The sequence below is a fragment of the Falco punctatus genome (genome assembly GCF_963210335.1).
Source record: "Falco punctatus genome assembly, chromosome: 3".
In the NCBI taxonomy this organism is placed as follows: domain Eukaryota; kingdom Metazoa; phylum Chordata; class Aves; order Falconiformes; family Falconidae; genus Falco; species Falco punctatus.
The window spans coordinates 29,192,610-29,211,791 of NC_137582.1; the positions used below are offsets into that span (position 1 = coordinate 29,192,610).

The 19,182-nt window shown below is 35.5% G+C and overlaps 1 protein-coding gene across 10 annotated transcripts in view; it reads right to left on the minus strand.

Annotated features, from left to right (window-relative positions):
* VPS13B (vacuolar protein sorting 13 homolog B) overlaps nucleotides 1-19,182 on the minus strand; it is a 477,951-nt gene that overhangs the window by 229,675 nt on the left and 229,094 nt on the right. For all 10 annotated transcript variants that reach the window (XR_013926946.1, XR_013926947.1, XM_080380100.1 and 7 more), the window contains 2 exons: nucleotides 9,480-9,607; nucleotides 1,827-2,061 (listed from right to left, as the gene is read on the minus strand). Coding sequence is in view for 8 of the 10 variants with exons in the window: in XM_080380100.1 (XP_080236226.1) it covers nucleotides 1,827-2,061; nucleotides 9,480-9,607 (363 nt within the window). In the remaining 2 variants the exon portion in view is untranslated. The remainder of the gene's footprint in view (nucleotides 1-1,826; nucleotides 2,062-9,479; nucleotides 9,608-19,182) is intronic.

Consider the following 19,182-nt stretch of genomic DNA (forward strand, 5'->3'; position numbering starts at 1 on the left):
CCCACCAGCAAGGAGGCTGAGGGTACACAAGAAACTGGTGGGGGACACAGCTGGGACAGCTGACCCCAACTATCCAAAGGGATATTCCTACCACATGACACTGTGCTTAGCAATAAAAGCTGGGGGAAGGAGGAAGGGGAAAGACATTCGCAGTTATGGCATTTGCTTTCCTAAGTAACAGTTATGTGTGATGGAGCTCTGATTTCCCAGAAATGGCTGAACACCTGCCTGCTGATGCAAAGTAGCCAATTAATTCCTTATTTTGCTTTGTTTTTATGTGCAGCTTTTGCTTTACCTATTACACTTTCTTTATCTCAACCCATGAGTTTTCTCACTTTTACCCTTCCGATTCTCTCCCCACACCAAGGGGGAGTGAGCAAGTGGCTGTGTGGGGCTGAGCTACCTACTGGGTTAAACCACTACAACCTTCTGTGAATTTCTGTGAAATTTTACACTTAGTTATGATGAATGCCATTAAAATAAAACCAAACCCAAGACTCAAGACTGTTAAGGATACTTGCCTCATCTATTTCCAATACACAATTTTTTGTATTAATTTCTGTCGAACAAGATTTTTACATCAGTATTTCTTCAGAATACTGCTGCAAATCCATTTTACCATTTACTTTGATAATTGCTGAGGGCTCTCTTTTAAAAAAAAAACAAAATGTATTGCATAAGCAGCTTGTTTTCACTTGCTAGGTCCTTTGCAGCTTATCCCCTCCTTTCATTTCTCAATCAGTCGTGGAACGTTAAAAGACGATTCTTCTCTCAAATTGGTCTACAACTCAAACCTCTATCAAATATTAGCTTTTCAAACAAGAACTACTGTACTTTTTCTCAGCCTATGCACAAGAGCAGCCCCCCATAAACACTTGTTCAAACCTTCTCAATTTTTTTCTGGTGAAATCTCTATAAAAACCTTATTACAATCCCTACAGATTGTAGTCAACAACACAGTTGTTGACTATCATGATGACCAACGAAGTCTCATTCTTTTCTTTTGATAGTTTGCTATATTTATTAATTTCTTTTCTCACCTTACATTGAATCATAGAATATCTCAAATTGGAAAGGACCCATAAGGATCACTGAGTCCAACTCCCTGCCCCTTGTAGGACCACCTAAAAGTAAATCATATGACTAAGAACATCATCAAGGTGAATTTTGAACTCTGACAGGGTTGGTACCATGATCTCTTCCCTATGGAGCCTGTTTCAGTGACCAACCACCCTCTCAGTGAGGAACCTTTTCCTAATTTACAGTCTGAATGTTAGATCCAAGACTGGGTTGGGATGTTTTTGGTTGCTTTTTCTTTCCTTTTTTTTTTGTTTTTGGGGTTTTTTTGTTTTTTGTTTTTGTTTTTGTTTTGTTTTGTTTTTGTTTTGTTTTGGATTGGCTTCAGTTATCTTTTTTTTTTTTTTTTTTTGCCACCAAAGGTGGCATGAGAAGCGTTTCCTAACCTGCCTCTATTCTGTCGTGGAATTCACAACTTGCTGTGCCCTGCTGTTGTGTCAAATCAACTGTTTGTGGCTACACAGTAACTTGAACGACAAAACCAGTGGAGGTAAAAATTGCACTTCTGAATTGTTTTGGCTTCAACAAATATACAAAATATATCACAGAACTAACTCTTTGATGATGAGTTTCACTTTAATCTGCATGGGGCAAACCTTGTCATTAATATTTCTAGCCATCAATAATACATAACATACTGCTAAAAATGCAGCACAACTTCAGTAGTTTTCAAAGTAAAATGAAGATCATGTCCATAACAGTAAAAAAAGGAAATTAAAGAGTACGCTTTTTTGAGTTTATCACACTACCTTCTTCCAGAATAGGTCTCAGCACAACAAAGGGAATCTCCTGCAGTGGTTCCATGTGTTTGTGTCCAGCACTCATAATCTTTATTTGGGGCAAGCAGACAACAAGTGTGCCAGGCATACTGGCCTGTCCATGGTACCAGCTTCGCACAGTCCCAGGAATGTCGCCTGATACAATAGTACTAGGGGAAGGCAGGCTCTCATTCGGAAAGAATACACAACAAGATTGCACTTCAAGCTGAAAAAACAAAGGCAAGAAAGATCTCTCAGAAACAGATCACCATTTCCCCCCCACTGCCCCCTGCTGTGGAGTATTCATCTTGGTACAAAATCTCAGGATACTCATCCACCACAGTTGACTGAATATAGTTTTAGCTTTTAGTTGAATTAAGAGGAAAGATGACACAAAATGTTGGAAAACAATATATTCTTGTAAATTATGATTATGCGACGGGTGAAAAGAAGTGTGATTTTAGTCTATAAATTTGATCAGAAAGGTGCTGCCATATAAACAGAACATACATCTATCCACATTTCAACAGCTTTTTACAAGAAGTGTAACTGAGTCAGAAAATGTTCTCACAATAAAGCTGAGAAAGCCCTCCTCTTTTTGCAGTTCATTAGCTTTTGTTAGCAGTAGCTAAGCCTCTAGAATCAATCAATATTTTACATGCTGTTACTTTCTATAAAGACTTCTATAAAGACCTATTTCAGGGAAAATTTTGTCTTTACAGTCAACAGTAATGAGCATGTACAAAATGTTAATCATCAGGTAATCCTGGAAAAATATAAACTTTAGTGAAAAACTGACTTTAAAATAAATAGATAGGTGCATACATACAAAGAGAAATGAAGACAGTTCACAAAGTTTATACAGCTTTTGTCCTGTTTTCATTTCAAATCACAAGTGGTGCGCATAACTTTATATGAAACGGCACTTTTTTGTTCTTTCTTTTCAAGCAATGCTGTTACTCTGAAACATTTCTGACCATTCTGCCATCTTCTTATGAGCTTCTAGCAGGGCTGAGTGAGCCCAAACCAAGAACTGAACTCATCACGACTTGTTAACTCAGAGGTGGTGTAAACTCCGGCCTGTTAGTCTTCCTTGGCTCTTACGAGTAATATTCTGCACCTGGATATCAAATAGCCCTAACAGCCTCAACCCTTGAACACTTGGTTAAAGAGAACAAGCTATGATTCAGTTCATTTCTTCACATTGTTTGGAAAAGTCTAGTGTACAAAATGTTGGACACAAGATGTTATTTGTAGCTGTGATAAAAGAACATTTGTTTGCTGTAAACTTACGTAACGGAGTATTTCAATCTGACATAATTTAAAGACATCACAAAACTGATAAACAATGTTTGTACTCCATAGCCTCCCCTAAAGGCTAGCAGTCCCTCAAGACCGCAATAGTGATTTGCAATAGAGCTGGAATTCCCCAGCACCATAAGTACTTTGCCAGCCTAGTGAAGAAAACACTGATATTCATCTTTATTTCAGCATTTTTGTGCCTTTTTGCTTAGACAAACTGACAAGAATTCACTGCAGAAAAATACAAGTAGAATTTTGCAAAAATAAATACATTGTTACATGAAGTCTGTGTTTGTTTCTAGTTTTAGAACTGTTTGAGTTGTAAAATGAAGTTAATTATATCTTTGATAAGTAGTTTATTGATCCAAGGTTACAGAGTGTACTTTATTTATACTGGATGAAAAGCAATGGTGTATTGTTACAGATGTAATAGATTTGGATTTTATTTTTTTTTAAACTGGTAAATTAGTCATTGTGTCAATTTGCAAAGATTTGTACAGTGACACATTAGATCATTTTCTGGTCTATTAGTAATAGACTGCAGGTCAAGCCATTGTGGGATAATGATAAATAGATGACAAAAGAACTTATGATCAGTATAACTTTTGTAACTTTTGTTTTATCAGAGCGTTTGCTGAGTAAACAGTGTATAAAAAATCATCCATTCTTCATATATATAACCATGACTAGTAAAGTCAAATGCTGCCTGGATATACAAACCACGTGGTCATAATAATCCAAAAATTGCACCAACTTGGAGAGATACTATACTTCATCGCACTACCACCAGCAGGATCTACAAGTGATGCTTTACAAAGAACTTTTGAGAAGAGATCTCAATACTCAGTAAAGTTTTTACACTTAATTTACAGTTTACTACAGCTTTGTACTGAAAATGAGTTGTTCAGATCATTTTTGTTTTATTTTACTTTGCTGTATCAAGAATACAAGGAATACAAGAATACAAGGAATCATAAGTTTCACTCCTTTGAATGGCTGAGGGAAATTCATCTACTTTGCCATTCATTTTCAAACTGAATGGGAGCTGGACCATGAATTTTGGTAGGGCTTACATGACTGCATCAGGCCCTTCATATGTAATACTACAGATTTGCTTACAGGTAAGGTTTGCTTACTCGTGTTTCATTTAAAGTTTTTGCAGGAATAAATGAATTTTGCAAAACATCATTGCAGCGTTTCAAAGGCACAGACAATGATCATATGGCAAAATTCTGAATTTCAAAGCAAATCATGCCATTGTTATAATTACATAAGAAATTGCCCACTTGGATGCACAGCAGCCCGTTAAGTATAAAACTGAATTGCACCTGTTGAAATTCACAGAAGCAGATTCTGCTTCCACACACCTATCAATGGAATTTATGTACATGTAGCCGACAGAATCTGGAGCTCTGTGTAATAACGAGTTCCAGTGAAGGAATGGGAGAGTGCACCTAAAAAGATGGAATTATATGTTGGACAAAAGCGAGAATGTGTGCTGCAGATTGCTTCACCAATCGGAAAGTGCTTTAAAATATATGTAATCCAAATTCTTAAAATTAAACTACATCAATAGCATATATTAAAGCTATCATATAAATCTTTTTACACTTTTTAAATAACTGTTAAACTGTGTGTCTAAAATTGTGAATTTAATGTAAAATGTGACTGATTTATGTAACTGAATATAAATCTGCAGCAGTAAATCTTGCATTAATGTAAGGATCTGACAATCCAAGGGAAAGAAAATGAAGTAATCTGCCAGTAAGAAGTCCTCAAGCTGGGGGTCAGATCCTGTTCATGGAAACCATCTGGTTGGGACCCTCCAAGCCACACCAAACACAAATGATCTTTTAAAAAAATATCCTGTTCATTAATGCTTCGCAGCTGCACTGAGTGTTACTTCATTTTTCCATGGCAACATCCTTTCTGTTTCAAGGATCTTATTTCAGTTTTGGTAGCAACGTGTTCTTTTGCCAATACTGAACACATTCATGTGTTAAAGAGAAGGAATTATTACAAATTCTTGAAACAGAATAACCCTCTATTTTCATTTCTATTATGTCAAGGCCCATACATGCTAAGTAACATACACTAATGATAAACCAATGAGGTAAGCAGTGTTTTCGCTTCTACTTTTAAAAAGTTACGCAAACCATATTGCTCTAAGCTTTTAGTAACATACAAGCCTAAGAAAGGGCAATGACTTTAAGACTCCCATATGAAAAAGAAAGGATTAAGTTACTGGAACAAACAGAGTATTTTGGATTCCTATTTTTTAAAAAGAGGTTATTGCTCGATAAAGAGAACAGTGAAATAGAAACTGCAAAAGAATTAGGTCTTATCAGCTGGGGAGGGCAGGTAGGAGAGACTGCAACAAAACAAGTGACATGCCATAATAATCCTGCACAAGTGCAGGAGGGACAGACTGTACAAGTCTTTACAGCCTTTCACGACAGCGATACCATAAGGAGATTCCCTTCCCTGATCCACATTTTATAGCTATATAAACCAATCGGAGGCATTGAAGATGACCCACAAGGTGACGCTCACATAAAGATGTCTCCTGGGAAGTGGCCTCTCTTCGCATTAACCATGATCCATCATACACTCTTATGCAGAAGGGCTAACATGTTTTTCTGAGAGTTTCAGGTACAGAATGTCATCTCATGACGACTCCCAAAACTGCAAAGACTGTCTCACATAAGGGTTCTGGTGCAGTCATTATTATAAAACCACATCTCAGCTTCTGACATCCAAATTAGCTCTTCCCAATTAGGCCATCCGCAGTTGAGCCAGACACACACAATTTTTTAGCATTTAAAAAGACAGGCCAAAAATTCACGTTTTGAAGCTAGACAAAAAGTAAAAATTATATAAATGGAAAGCAGAGCACATAAGTAAGAGAACTAGAACAGCAGGCAATCTGTACACAAAAATGAGTATAATAAGGATCAGTTGCATCTTCTCTGACTGCTTAAAGAACAGTGTCTCAGCACTATACAGTATTTCTATTCATTTCTAAGAAAACTTTAGTTTTAAAAAGTTTTTATTTAGTTATGGAAAATCTCATTTTTGTCTGTTTGTGGTAAGTGAGTGACTTAAGAAATCATCCTCTCTCATAAGTGCTGAATAACAGCTGATAGCTGTAACTGCTAAGTTACAAGTCACAGAATCTCTTCCTGACCCATGAATAAAGACCACTGTTCAAAGAACAGGAACTCTACAGTCAATTCCATCCTTACATTTCTGTTCTTTCAATCAGTGTTCCACTTTGACTAAAATTTTGTACAAGTTATATGCTTTAAAGAAAATATTATTTTCAATAATTTCAGGAAACAGGCTCATTTTTTCAAATAATTTCAGGGATATTTAAAGGCATGTGGAATAGCTGGATAAGTTTTATATGTAATAATTACACTCTTATTTAGTTGGCATTCGTTGCAACATTACTCATTAATTCATTTGCTTTTAATACAGATCCTTCATTGTTCTCACTGGAATTCAGCATTAACAACCAATTAAAAATAATTGTGTTTATACTGCTCCACTATTTTAGCAACTATTAGTATGAAGAACACGTGAAGAGTATTACCCTCCTACACAGTGTAACTGCCAAAAAGACTTCAAGGCTGGATATAAAATCCTACAACAACTAAATATTAAAAACAACTTTTTATAGTGAAGTATGAAAGTCTTTTCACTTAAATACTAATAGCTTACCACAACTCCAGTGCACAAAATCTTCATGCAATGTTCTATCATGAGCAAGCCAGGGCTAGGGCTAAGCTAGTACCAGCTTTGGATCCAAAATAAACTTTCCAGTTACTTTGGTTCCAAACACATTTACTTACTCAAACTTCCACTAAAAGAATAATCCTTTCATGATTTTAAGTTACGAAGTTCTGTTTTATCTGACGACAACTACAGACCTTTCTGTTCTACAATCATTAATAAAAGATCCAAAAACATGAAAATAGCTTTAGAAAAAAACCTTAGAGTCTAAGTGGCTCCAGTATTTAACCAGACAAAATATTCCAGAAATTTGCCTTTTTCATGCCAAGTGATAATAAAATACAGAAAATCTGTATGAATTTTACACACACATATATATATATTTAGGTGTTTAATAAAATGCATATTATGTTTAATAAAATAAATACACAGTACTTGAATTGAAAAACAGTCAAAACCCTCATCATCTTATCCTCTATACGTTGCCTTGCACAAATTTCAGCTTTCCCATTTAGGCTGGTATTAAAGGAAAAAAGCTACATATATGCATTTGTGTCTTGAAAATATTTAAATAAAATAGACATAGGGACTACTAGCAATAAGGAAAAGCACAGCAATGATAGCTATAAATCCTTTGCAGTTCACCAAGGAGGAGTACTGCATATTTGTTTGGAAGCACATTCTTGGACTTTTCCTGTGGGTGCTTCCTTGGAATCTGTTGAAACTTTTCACAGGTAACACGTAACATCCTTCTGGCAAGACACTGGCATATACTTTACCAAGTATGATCAAAGCATACCAATGAAACATACCAGAAGCAAGCTGTTCTGTTAATTCATAGAGCCATTTAATGACAATTTAGATAAAACCTAAAAATAGTTTCATATTTGTAATGATGAAAACTGAAAGAATGAGCACCTTAGCAAAAAACCCTGTAGAAAGTAAACAAATGTAGAAATCTTCTGCCAGTATTAGCTCTGATCCCTGAATGTATTATGTCTGAAGAGCAATATACCTACAAATTACTCTCTGAGAAAATACGTGCCCATCACTGTTAACAGCTTTCACCTCCATAAAATAACCCACTGTTTGAACACAACCTTTACTTTTTGGGTTAGGTTTTTTTTTTTTTCTATTTGGTAACAGGCAACCTTCATTTTTAGCTGGTCAGTACCTTAACTATTCCTTGATACGAACGGACTGCTGGCTGCTCACATAACAAAGCATACCTTCAAAAATGTACCAGCAGAATACCTTCGTCCTGATTCCATTTTCCCCATTTATAAGGGATCCAGCTCTTCATCATCCTCATTATTATTTTGACTCAAACTGTGAGCCTCATTTATACAGGGAGTCTCACTGTGCTAGGTACCACCCAGACACATAACAAAAATACACTGCTTCCTCCACACAGTTTACAAATTATCTCTCTTGACTCCCCTTATCTAGCTATTTTAATCTCCAGTGGCAACAACATTAAGAAAGAAAGGAAAACAAGCAAAATACTCAGGAAACAATGATGAAAGAGGCTGGCTGAAACGTAGAGTTATAGAATGCATCTCCTCAACTTCAGTATGGTCTGCAATCGAGTTGTAAGTCTGAAGTTTTTGCTCAGGCAAAACTTAAACTTTCAGACTGTCTAGTCTTTTGAACCCAAAGGTCTTTGTGCATGAAGAAGCAGCAAAACAGACACAGGTTCTGAGATGCCCCTGTATATAAATAAATGTATTTCTTAGTAGGAAGAAATATGCATTTAACAGTTGCTTTCTGTCACCAATAGGGGGGTTTTGTATTTTTTAAATTTTATTTTAACACAATAATTTTGCTACTATATGCTGGTGTGCCATAAAATACCAATCTCACAGAATGTACTGTTCAAAAGGCACAGACTATAATAATTCTAAATTAGGGTAATAATTGATATATACACTTGATACATACTTCGAAGATCAGAGTCCTAATTCTAGCATTTCTAAGCCATCTACTATTTGTTCATGCAGTCCTAACAACGGACTTCAGCATGCTGTGGATATCAGATTTTTGTGGATCAAATCCATATATACTGCTACATGAAAACACTGTTTTTACTGATCAGCAATCACCATCTAGAGCAGTCTAGGATGAAACTGCCTAATCTGAGTGGTCATCTACTTGTCCTTTATGAAAGAGGTAGATAAGTAAGCAGCTGAGCCATCTGTATAACACCATACTGTATCATACACCCCAAGGAAGTACTTAACATACACACTTTCCTCAAATACTTTTAGAAAGGAAGGTATTCTGCAAATCTAACGATGGGTAAAAAGGTGTATAGCTTACAGGAAAGCATGACAAGAATTTTATCTTCATATGACTTTTTAAGGCTCTTCCCCTTAGATATAAAAAAATATTTCAAAAACTAATATTCTAAAACCAAAGCATTCTTTGCTTAATTTACCCAAACTTTGTATTTTATTTTTCATTCTGTAAGACTTTGATACTACTGAAATAAGACAATAAAACTTTGGAGCTCCTTTAAAAACTCTGTAATAAAAAGCACTGGGATGCATAAAAAGTACCATAAAGTTTGGAAAGACATCGGGTTTTTTCACTTCCTTTTCATCTTACCTGAAGTGTAAGGCACTTAACTGCATTCCACACTATTCCAATAAATTCCTTCATTCTTTCTTCAGGACTTCTGCAGCTTTCAGATGAGTTCAGCATGGTTTTCACAGGAAGTGACAAAGGACGAGATTCTAATGCAAACAAAACTCAGTTACACAATGAATATATAACTAAATAATGTACTTACTGGTAGCAATGAAAAAGATTACTTATTTTAAATTCTAAGAGAGATTTTCTCTCATTGATATCTCACTGTAGATGTGATAATAGTGTGTCTACTATTAGTTTTAAACTTGGCAATACAACTGTATCAGTTAAGCCTGGTGAGAAACGCAATAAAATGAAATGCTTAAAGTTTTTCAAAACATAAACTGCTAAGAAAGTATTATGAAGAACGCTTGACCTAAGCAAGTTAAGACAGTTTTCAAAGAGTGATAATCTATTCGGTGATGGAATAGCAATCCAAGATGTTTTCACATACATTGCTGCCAGTGTAATCTAAAAAAAAATATTTCAGTTTTCGAAACACACAAAAATGAAAGTCAGCCCATATTAAATTAAATCCTTTGATTTGTTTTCTTTAAAAAAATCACCTAAAAATTTGAGTATGCTTCCAAAAAAAGGCAAAAAAATTTCAATCATTTTCTTACTTTGTCAAGCTTAAAGGTATGAAATATTTCAGCGAAATTCAATGTTTTCTAGTAAAAAGAGAAATTTCCTTATTTTTTTAGTTATTTAATAACACAAATATGAAAAGATTTTAGGTAACAGAAGCATTTAATTGAATACGAGCACAATAGAACTTCAAAAGAGGACTAGCAAAGGATCAAGTAGTAACTACCAATTCATTAAAGACTGCATGAGTGGTACACAGTTCCTCCCGTCATTTCTTACAGAATATCATTCCTCTTATGCTTTGGGATGCCCTCCAAAACTATTGTCAGCTTCTTTAATATTTCCAGTTATGGCCTACATGTTGTCAAGCTGACAAAACTGCTGGAATAAATTACGAAATCTTCGTAACTTCATTGTAAACTAAATTGAAATCAGCCCAAGTGTGACAATTTATGTCTCCCAATTATACAGCTAGAAGAAATCTGTGGCATACACTACAGAAAAATTGTTAAAACAAAATTATGCTATCAACTGAAATCACGTAAGCAGAAGTATATGCCCTTTGGTATGCACCACTGGGTCTTCAGTCAGTTTTTATCATGCAAGGAAACATGCAAAGGTTTAAAAATGAAACATCTGAGAGGTGAATTTCTGCCAAGAATGTGCAATCTTAATGCCACTTGAATTAATTTGTGATGTTTTCCTCATCAAGGCTAGAAAAGACCATATTTGATTAATATTTAGACAAAATCCTTTAAAAATAGTATTTTTAATGATCTGGAAATAAAAGGAAACATCAACTTTATTAAACTGAATGGGAATCAAAGATTCAAAAAGAGAGGTGGTCAAAAGAGTAAAGAGGATTTTTATGGTTGCAGTATAATTAGTCCTCTCAGACATTCCTGGCTCCAAATGTGGATCTATTAGAATGCTAAATAATGAAAACTGGATCATAAGAATGTAAAAAGCATGACATTTCAGGATTGTTTGTTGTCAGCTGTGCTGGAGAGACAAACAAGTAAATTGTTCATATGGAGAAGCAGCATGGAGTAGCTATTTCATAGTATTTTCTCATGTGGATGCTTTCATGCCATGCAGTGAGTATTCCATCCACATTATGAATGGATTAAGTTAAAACAAAGACATTCAGTGAGGAATAGCTGTTCTGCTTTAACTTCTTACCCTACCTCAGTTCACACCATCTTCTCTGTGTAGTCAGGCCCTACGCTACACACATTACAAGATAACAATTAGGTACAGCTTGAGTATCAAGAAATATTAAAATAAAAGAGTTATTGGAGCACTGTACTCCAGAATACAAGTGTGGATAGGGGTGAGAAAAGTATACAAAGTCACTGTGAAACACTGGAAATCTCACAGGCAGGAATGCTTCAGGTCAGGATGAACAGATGAATACAATGTAAACTCATATATTCTACAGCAGAATCAGCAGGGAATATCAACATCCTACATCATTTAATAAGTGCATTCCTTGTGAGTGGGATCTAAAGCTAGGTTTTGTTCCAGTCTCCCACATTTTGTGTGCCGGGAAATACACACTCTGCTAATTCTCTCTCAGTTAGGGGAATCAACTTTCTAATGCCATAAACAACTATCTGTGAATTAAAAATAACAGCTGTCCAAAGCACTACTTGTTTCTCTCCATATATACACAATTAAAACCCGCAAGGCTGGTTCAAATTCCAGGAATATCCATCACAGACAACAGCTTCACCTTAACACACATACTCAACCAAAAGACCAAAAAAAAAAAAAAATGGCAAGCTTTGAAACCCAACAAACAGATAAGGAACCAGTCAACCAGAAATCATGGAAAGTAGAGAAGTACTAAGAAGTGTTTCAGAGTGGAAAGAAGGAACAAGCACAAAAAAAAAAAAAAAAGTGAACTCCTGAAAATAAAAGAAAAATTACATCCTCTGTTTGGTTTTTTTCCTGTACTGGTAAGTCCCACAGTTTTGTCTGAAGGGATGCTGGGACACAATGTCTTAATTCCTTGTCAGCAAGGCCATCGGTAGATGGCAGTTGCTAAGAGACCGTAGCAGTCCGCTGCAGCTATCGTGTGTTTGGCTAGTCCTCTATAGTAGACATGTAGACTGGATCAGCTCCATCTGTCTCGGTATGAAGGTTAATCTCCTAAAACAATTATGCTACTCAGCTACTACTGAACTGAAAACCTAGGAACATTTCCTGGCACTGCAATCAGCCTTGTGTGGAAGCCAGGAGCCAGTCAACAATAGCGAGATAGAAAATATGATTTGTATGAAACACAAACTGATGAGGAAAAAAAAATACGGAGGGAGGCTGCCTTCAGGTTACACAAGTGGAGTTTTTAAGAAAATCAGTGTACAGGAACATAAAACATCCCTACTCTCATCTTTTAGTCCCACATTATATATTTTACAAAAATACCGATTACACACTAAAACCATTTCAATCAACTATCAATCACTCAAAGGCTGCCACCCTCACCATCAATTTCAGAACACACACTGGTAACGTACAGAGTTTTTAAAAAGGACTGATCAGATCAATCAGGATTAAGCTACCAGAAACAGCCTTTTTCAGAATTCATTTCACAATATATGGTCAAAGTATAAAGCGAGTTCCAAGTGGCAATCCCGCAAAATTAATCTTAATTATACTCTCTTTGTAGAAGACGCCACTAAGCAGAACTTACAGGTAAGAATTCTAGACAGAGGTGTCTTTCTTATATAGACATATACCTCCTTTATGTTTTTTAGCCCACTGAGAACTGGCTGCTTTAGAAGTCTGATCCATAAAGGATATAAAAGTTTTTAAAATAAAAAGACCTTTGGGGAAAATGGTTCTGTTCTCTCCTATTAATATTCAGTGACCTAAGAAATATGGAAAGGAAAATAAAACTTCTCAAGTGTGAAGATTTGGGGCAAATAGACATTTCCTCAAATAAATCAAAGCACGAAAGACCACAGATCAAATTTTTCCACTACTGGATTGAGGACTAGTGATAATCTGTACTCACCACTGGCCTCACGCTTCCAGTTCCTCCTCTCTCCATACAGCTAGCAATTGAACTAAAGGGAGGTAAAATACAATGCTAATACCTTATTCCTAATTTTTATGTGCTACAGATCTATCATGACTCGTCCCTCTGGCACAAAATGATGCATTTCCCCTGGCCCACTGCATGCCTCAGACACTCACGCATTAAGAGGGCAGCAGCTTCTTTCTGGTTGGAAAAGGTTATCCTGCTGCTGGAAAACCTGTCATTTCAGTGATCCCCAAAAGTTCAGAGGGCTCCTGCTGCAAGACAAGGTTCACAGACAAACAGCCATGCAGCAGCCTGCAGCAGCACACTCTCTCCACCATTCCATCATATGACGGTACTCAAAATGCATCTGTCATATGACCTCAACAAGCTGGGCAAGCTTTCCTTCCCACATCACATCATCTGTCTGTCATATAGCTTCTCACACATCAGAACTGAGTTAAGCTGAGAAAAATCCTATTGCAAACTAATCATAGTTACTAAGAGGCTGTGACAGCAAAACACATGAACATTAATAGTATTTAAAAGAAGAAAGAAATCAAAGGAAAGCATACTGTTATTACGTGGCTCTTTCTGGAAAGATTTTCTTCTCTGCTAAAATTAGAAGTAGTCTCCATAGTGTCAAAAAGCTCATTGGGATTTCTTAATTCTGTTCACGTTTTCATACATTAGATATGGCTTTTTATGAGAAATAAAAACAAAAATACCAAGGTGTCTGCAACAAATGCAAGCCATTAAGGAACTGATCAAGGGGTCTAAGGGATTATAAATGAGATTAAAATGCAGTGGAGGAGAAAATTCAAACTTCAAACAACTCTGAAAAAATCTAAATGGCCTACAGATTATTTCTTTGTGAAAGATTAATTGGTTTCTTCATACGCAAAACAAACCAAAACCTACCCTCCTCTCCCCCCGCAAAAAAAAAGAAAACCAAAAAAACCCAACAAACAAACCCATCACCTACTTAAAACTTACTTGCTCTTTTCTGTAAACCAGCGGGCTTTGGTTTCTACGTATAATAATGTGCAAAAGTAAAAATTCAGTGAAATATTATACAAAAACTTGCTTGTCCTTAGGTTTACATTCCAGTTCTCCTCCTAAGTCTACATACTTTTATGTTTGCAACACAACAGAACTAAATATATATGTTTATATATAGATATATGAAAGCATTACAACTGATTCACACTTGTGTGTGTGTATATGTATATGATGGCCAAAGAAAAATAGAATGCATTTCCATCTAATAATTTGAATTTTTTTCATTTCCAAATGACTCCATGATTTAATATTAGAACATTATACATCTATGAGAAACATTATACATCTATGAAAAAACATTGAGGAATATCTTGTTAAAAATACTTCCTCACTTAATATACTATTATTCCCCACAATCCAATTAAAAATAAAAAGTAAATCTAAGTAGCAGGCTCACTGAAACCATTAGGTGAAGCTCAAAGCTGTACTTACCAGTATTTTCAGAACCATCAGTATCCATCAGAATTGTTTCAGAAACATTCAAATTTTATTTTTTCAGAATCTTAAGAGAAGTTGTTCCCCTACCCCCCTTCTGGGATGACTGATATTTGAATTATTTATCAAAAAAATAATGAGATATTTTTTCTAAGGATAGACTATGATGATCTGCATGTAAAAAATGTTTGCACTCTTCATGAGGATGCTTGAGAATAAAAGCAGTATGTAAATAACAGCAGGAAGTCCTTTTAAGCTTATAAAAATACACAGTATATTTGCCCACATACTGAATAGTCTTGGCATAAATAATTCCTTTACTGGGCATTAAGCATTTTTGCATTCTACTTTATTAACAGTGCAGATAGTACATTACTTCTATCAATCAAGATGATAACTGAGCCACACATTCCCTGACAACGAACCAGAGCAAGTCCTTTACACCTAGGGTAACAGCAGCACAGAGATGTAGTGTCAAACTTTGAATGGTCATTCGGTGAATTAGCAGCAGACTAAGTGTTAAAACATACAGGCTTTTGACTTTTTACTCAACATGCCTTTTTATGGAGTAAACGTGTCAGTAAACAAAGACAAATGTGATATTAACATTGTTGTGCAAGCAGAAAAGATCTTTCTGTGTGAAAGTGGGAGTTGCCTAGAGAATGACTATGGTCAGCATTTTGTCCCACCATATTCTTAATGATCGCTGCACTGTTTCTGGCAAAAAATACCTATTTAGTTCTGGGAACAAAAATAAAAAAGGACTGACACTTTTGTACAAATCAGTAACAGCCGTTCTCAGGCAAAACTGAGCTACTATATTGGTAATTACAAAAACGTGTTATATGTGCATTCACATCTAAAGTCCATGCCTGAATTTATCTTAATATCCTTTACCATTAAAAATAAATTTTATACTGTAAAGTAAGAATTTCAGCCTTTGGATTTGCAAAAACTTTTCTAGTAAATGCAGGAGAAATTCTGCCCAGTATTCTGTCTTTTTAAAAATATACTGGAAATTCATTAGTCTTTTAAATATCTAAACATAAACACCCACTGTTTCTCAACTTTGAATTTCTCCACACAGAAAGCATGTTTGATACACTACATTGGCTTTGTGTTACTAATATTTTTGAAATCCACACAATGAACTGAAGAAATCGTGTCATCATAACACTAAAGTCATTTTACTAGCTCTGAAAACTCACAATAATTAATTTTCAATATAGGTATGTGAGTGTCCAGCCATTTAAAAGTTATTTTAAATCATCTGTGCCTGGAAACCTTCTTTTTAAATAATCCTTTCAGGAACTAAACCCCATTTACAAAAATCCTAGTATTTTCAGGCACCCAAGGTAAATGTGTGTCAGATTTAAATTCCTGTACTTTACTTTGCCTATTTAGCATCTATTTAATTTCATTCATCCTCCCAAATAAATCGTCAGTCATACATTTCATAGCAGGCATGAATAAACGATAATCATTCAGTTCATTGAGCAGAAATAGTGACCTACTAATTCAAATACTTCAGATAATCCATTGATTTCTCACCAGCCAGACTCCTCTCACATTTGCCAGTTTTTTTGCATTCCAACAGCTCATTTTAGCAGGAATCTAGTTCAGCATTCTAGTTGTACTTTAGGGAGAAGAAAAAATAATCAGCAAGTGCATCCACTTTTCCTAAGTACAGGTCATATTCTGCCACGCTGTACTGTAAGAAAGTTTATTAACTTAAGATGCAACCTCAAATAAAAACACGAACACAGCATCAGTCGTTCCACATAATATAGACGTCTACATTTAAAGCTTCCTCTTTTCTCCACTTCTCTGGGTAAGTATTTAATAGTGTCTCAGAAAGATCTCATGTGTATACTTTGCAGGAATTTTAGGAATTACTTGAGTAAAGCTTTCAAAATCGAATTACTAACACTTCCCATAACAACCGAGAAGTTCCAGTTATATTAAGTATCTAATGACCAACTTCTAAGCATGCTATTATATCTACACTATCAAGTGTTAGGAATTGATTGAAAGGAAAGGTGGGGATCTTTCCCTGGTTTCCTGTGGAAAGAAGGCATACGCAATCCTATACTCCATGCATATGCACGCAACTCATTTGCTCGTCCTCTGATTAGTTTTTCATTTGCTGGTCAATATAAATAAAATTTGACAGGATATATAGCTCAAAGATACTAGATTTCTACAAGTTCTGGGAAAATAAAAAAAAGTCATCAAGTCATCAGGTGAAGAAGGCAGAAATTGGCAACAGGAGCTGTGTCTTTATTCAAAACCAGACAATTTATACAGGACAGACAATATAACAAGCCATCTAAGACAGAGTTTTGAACTTTCTTGTTATGACACTATCCTCCATCTGCTTGAAATACAAACAAATAGTAGACTAGGTGCAACTTAGAACTTACGAAGCTTTAAAACTCTCTAATTATTTCTCTATAAGACCAATAGTTCTACAGAACAAAACATCAATGTTTCAGAAACACAAATAAGAGAGTTCCCCAAACTGGAATTATATCATGTCCTATCTTTGCCTCCATATGTACACCTGCAGAATGAAACAACACTGGATTCTCTTCTCAGCTTTGAACTTGCGACTGATGCTCCATGGTAATACTGAAGTTATAGTCAAATTAAATGACCAGTGTGCTCTCTGACCTGTGGACCTGATCAACCTGGCCTATGGAAAAAAGCTGTCCAAAACCCACCAAGAAAAGTTGCTAAGAAAAGTCAACTACCAGGATTCTGTGTGAGAAAGAAAATCAATAACCTTTGCAGCCTCTCTAAAGAGCTGCCTTCAATAAAAGTTCCTCATATCAAAGAACATGTGCGAGGCTACTTTGCCATTGCTATTGAAAAATTAGATGTCATAGTCACTGGGTTACACCTCACAACATAGTATCAAATTTGTATCTGGGGTATCATGGTTACTTCCAAGCACTGCTAAATATTGGCTGCCACAGTAGATGTGGTGAAATTAAATTTCGGTGTAATGGCTACAAAAAGACCTCACTAGGAGGCAGTAAAAAAAACAAAACCCAATTTAATCTTTAAAAGTTACTATATTTTTCGAAGTGAAAATAATTATAATAATATAATAATGTCATATGAACAAAATCTACAAGTTATTTTAGTAATGAATGAGCATCTTGAATGTGTGAAAACAGACAATTTGGCTTTAATCATTATTCAACAGTGCACAGCACAGCATTGAAAGGCTTTCCTATCCATCTACTTCAGCCCATATCATCTTCCTGTATAGGTATGCTACATAAGCTATGCATAAATATATTTATACAGACATATAGCAATCATTTTGCCACTATACAGATTTAAGAGCTATATTTCTATGTATACCTATGGGTCTGCAAATCACTTTTCACTGAACTCACAGGCAGCTGCTGAATTGCTGAGAATGGGAGAAGAGTGTGAATTGAGGAACTGAGGTACTGAGGTAAATACTACTTTTTAAAATATTCTTCATCACTTTACTTGTTCACAGACATGTCATACGAAATTTAAACCATATTAACTTACTCTGGTTTTGAAGCTTGTGTAGTTAAGGAGATTGAAAATTACTACATTTTGAAATTTAAGAAGAGAAAACATGGATTTTCACAGATACCATATAAATAATAGTTTTGCTCTTCCCATGCTTCGTTTTTGGCTGGGTGTCAGCAGCCATTAACTAATAAACTGAACTCAAGATCAATGTTTTAAATCATTTTACAGCTGTGATTACAAACTGCTTCCATTTAATACGCAGGGTTGGTTTTTAGCAGTTCTCAAGGAAGTGACTGCTGAGATCATGCTAGACTTAAAAGGGATAAATTTGAAATCAATGAACATCATGATTTTAAAGTACAATCTCTTTCAATCTGCAAATACTATGCATATGTGCTTGCTATCAATGCAGGAATCTCAGTTTTCTGACAACCTAAGGCATCTGTAGCTAAAGCATTGATGATGAAGAAATACGAGGCTTACAAGGATTGCTGCCGTTTTACCTAGAATGCTTTTGTAGCGTAGGTAGCATTACACCTCCTAGACCAGTGTGGCATTCCTGGTTTAAAAAGGTGAGACAAATAATGAAAGAAATTATTCTTGAAAACAAGCAGACAGAAAGTAGGTGAAATTAAAATAAAGGAAATAAAAGTGAAAAATTGTGGGAGTGAGAGACCTAGAAAAATTAGAAAGGAGAACAATCACAGGCACTCTATTTTTAGTTTCATAAGCTAGTCACTCATTCACTATACTCCAGCACATTATATACCTGTAAAGGAACAAAATGTAAAAGAAAGGATCTACTGAAACTTCTCTGAGAATGAGATCTCACCTTTCACACTTGCATCCATCCAACCTTTTCTAACCACTGTAACTGGTGGCTTTGTAACAAAGCAGAAGCAGTATTTTGTGACATGACATATGTGTTCGCTTTTACTGTCCCCTGAATCTTCCACTGCAAAGCCAATACTGACAAAGAGGGCACAAGACAAACTGCACAGGTTCTAATATCACATGAAGTTTCAGGAAGCTATACAGAGAACAAGC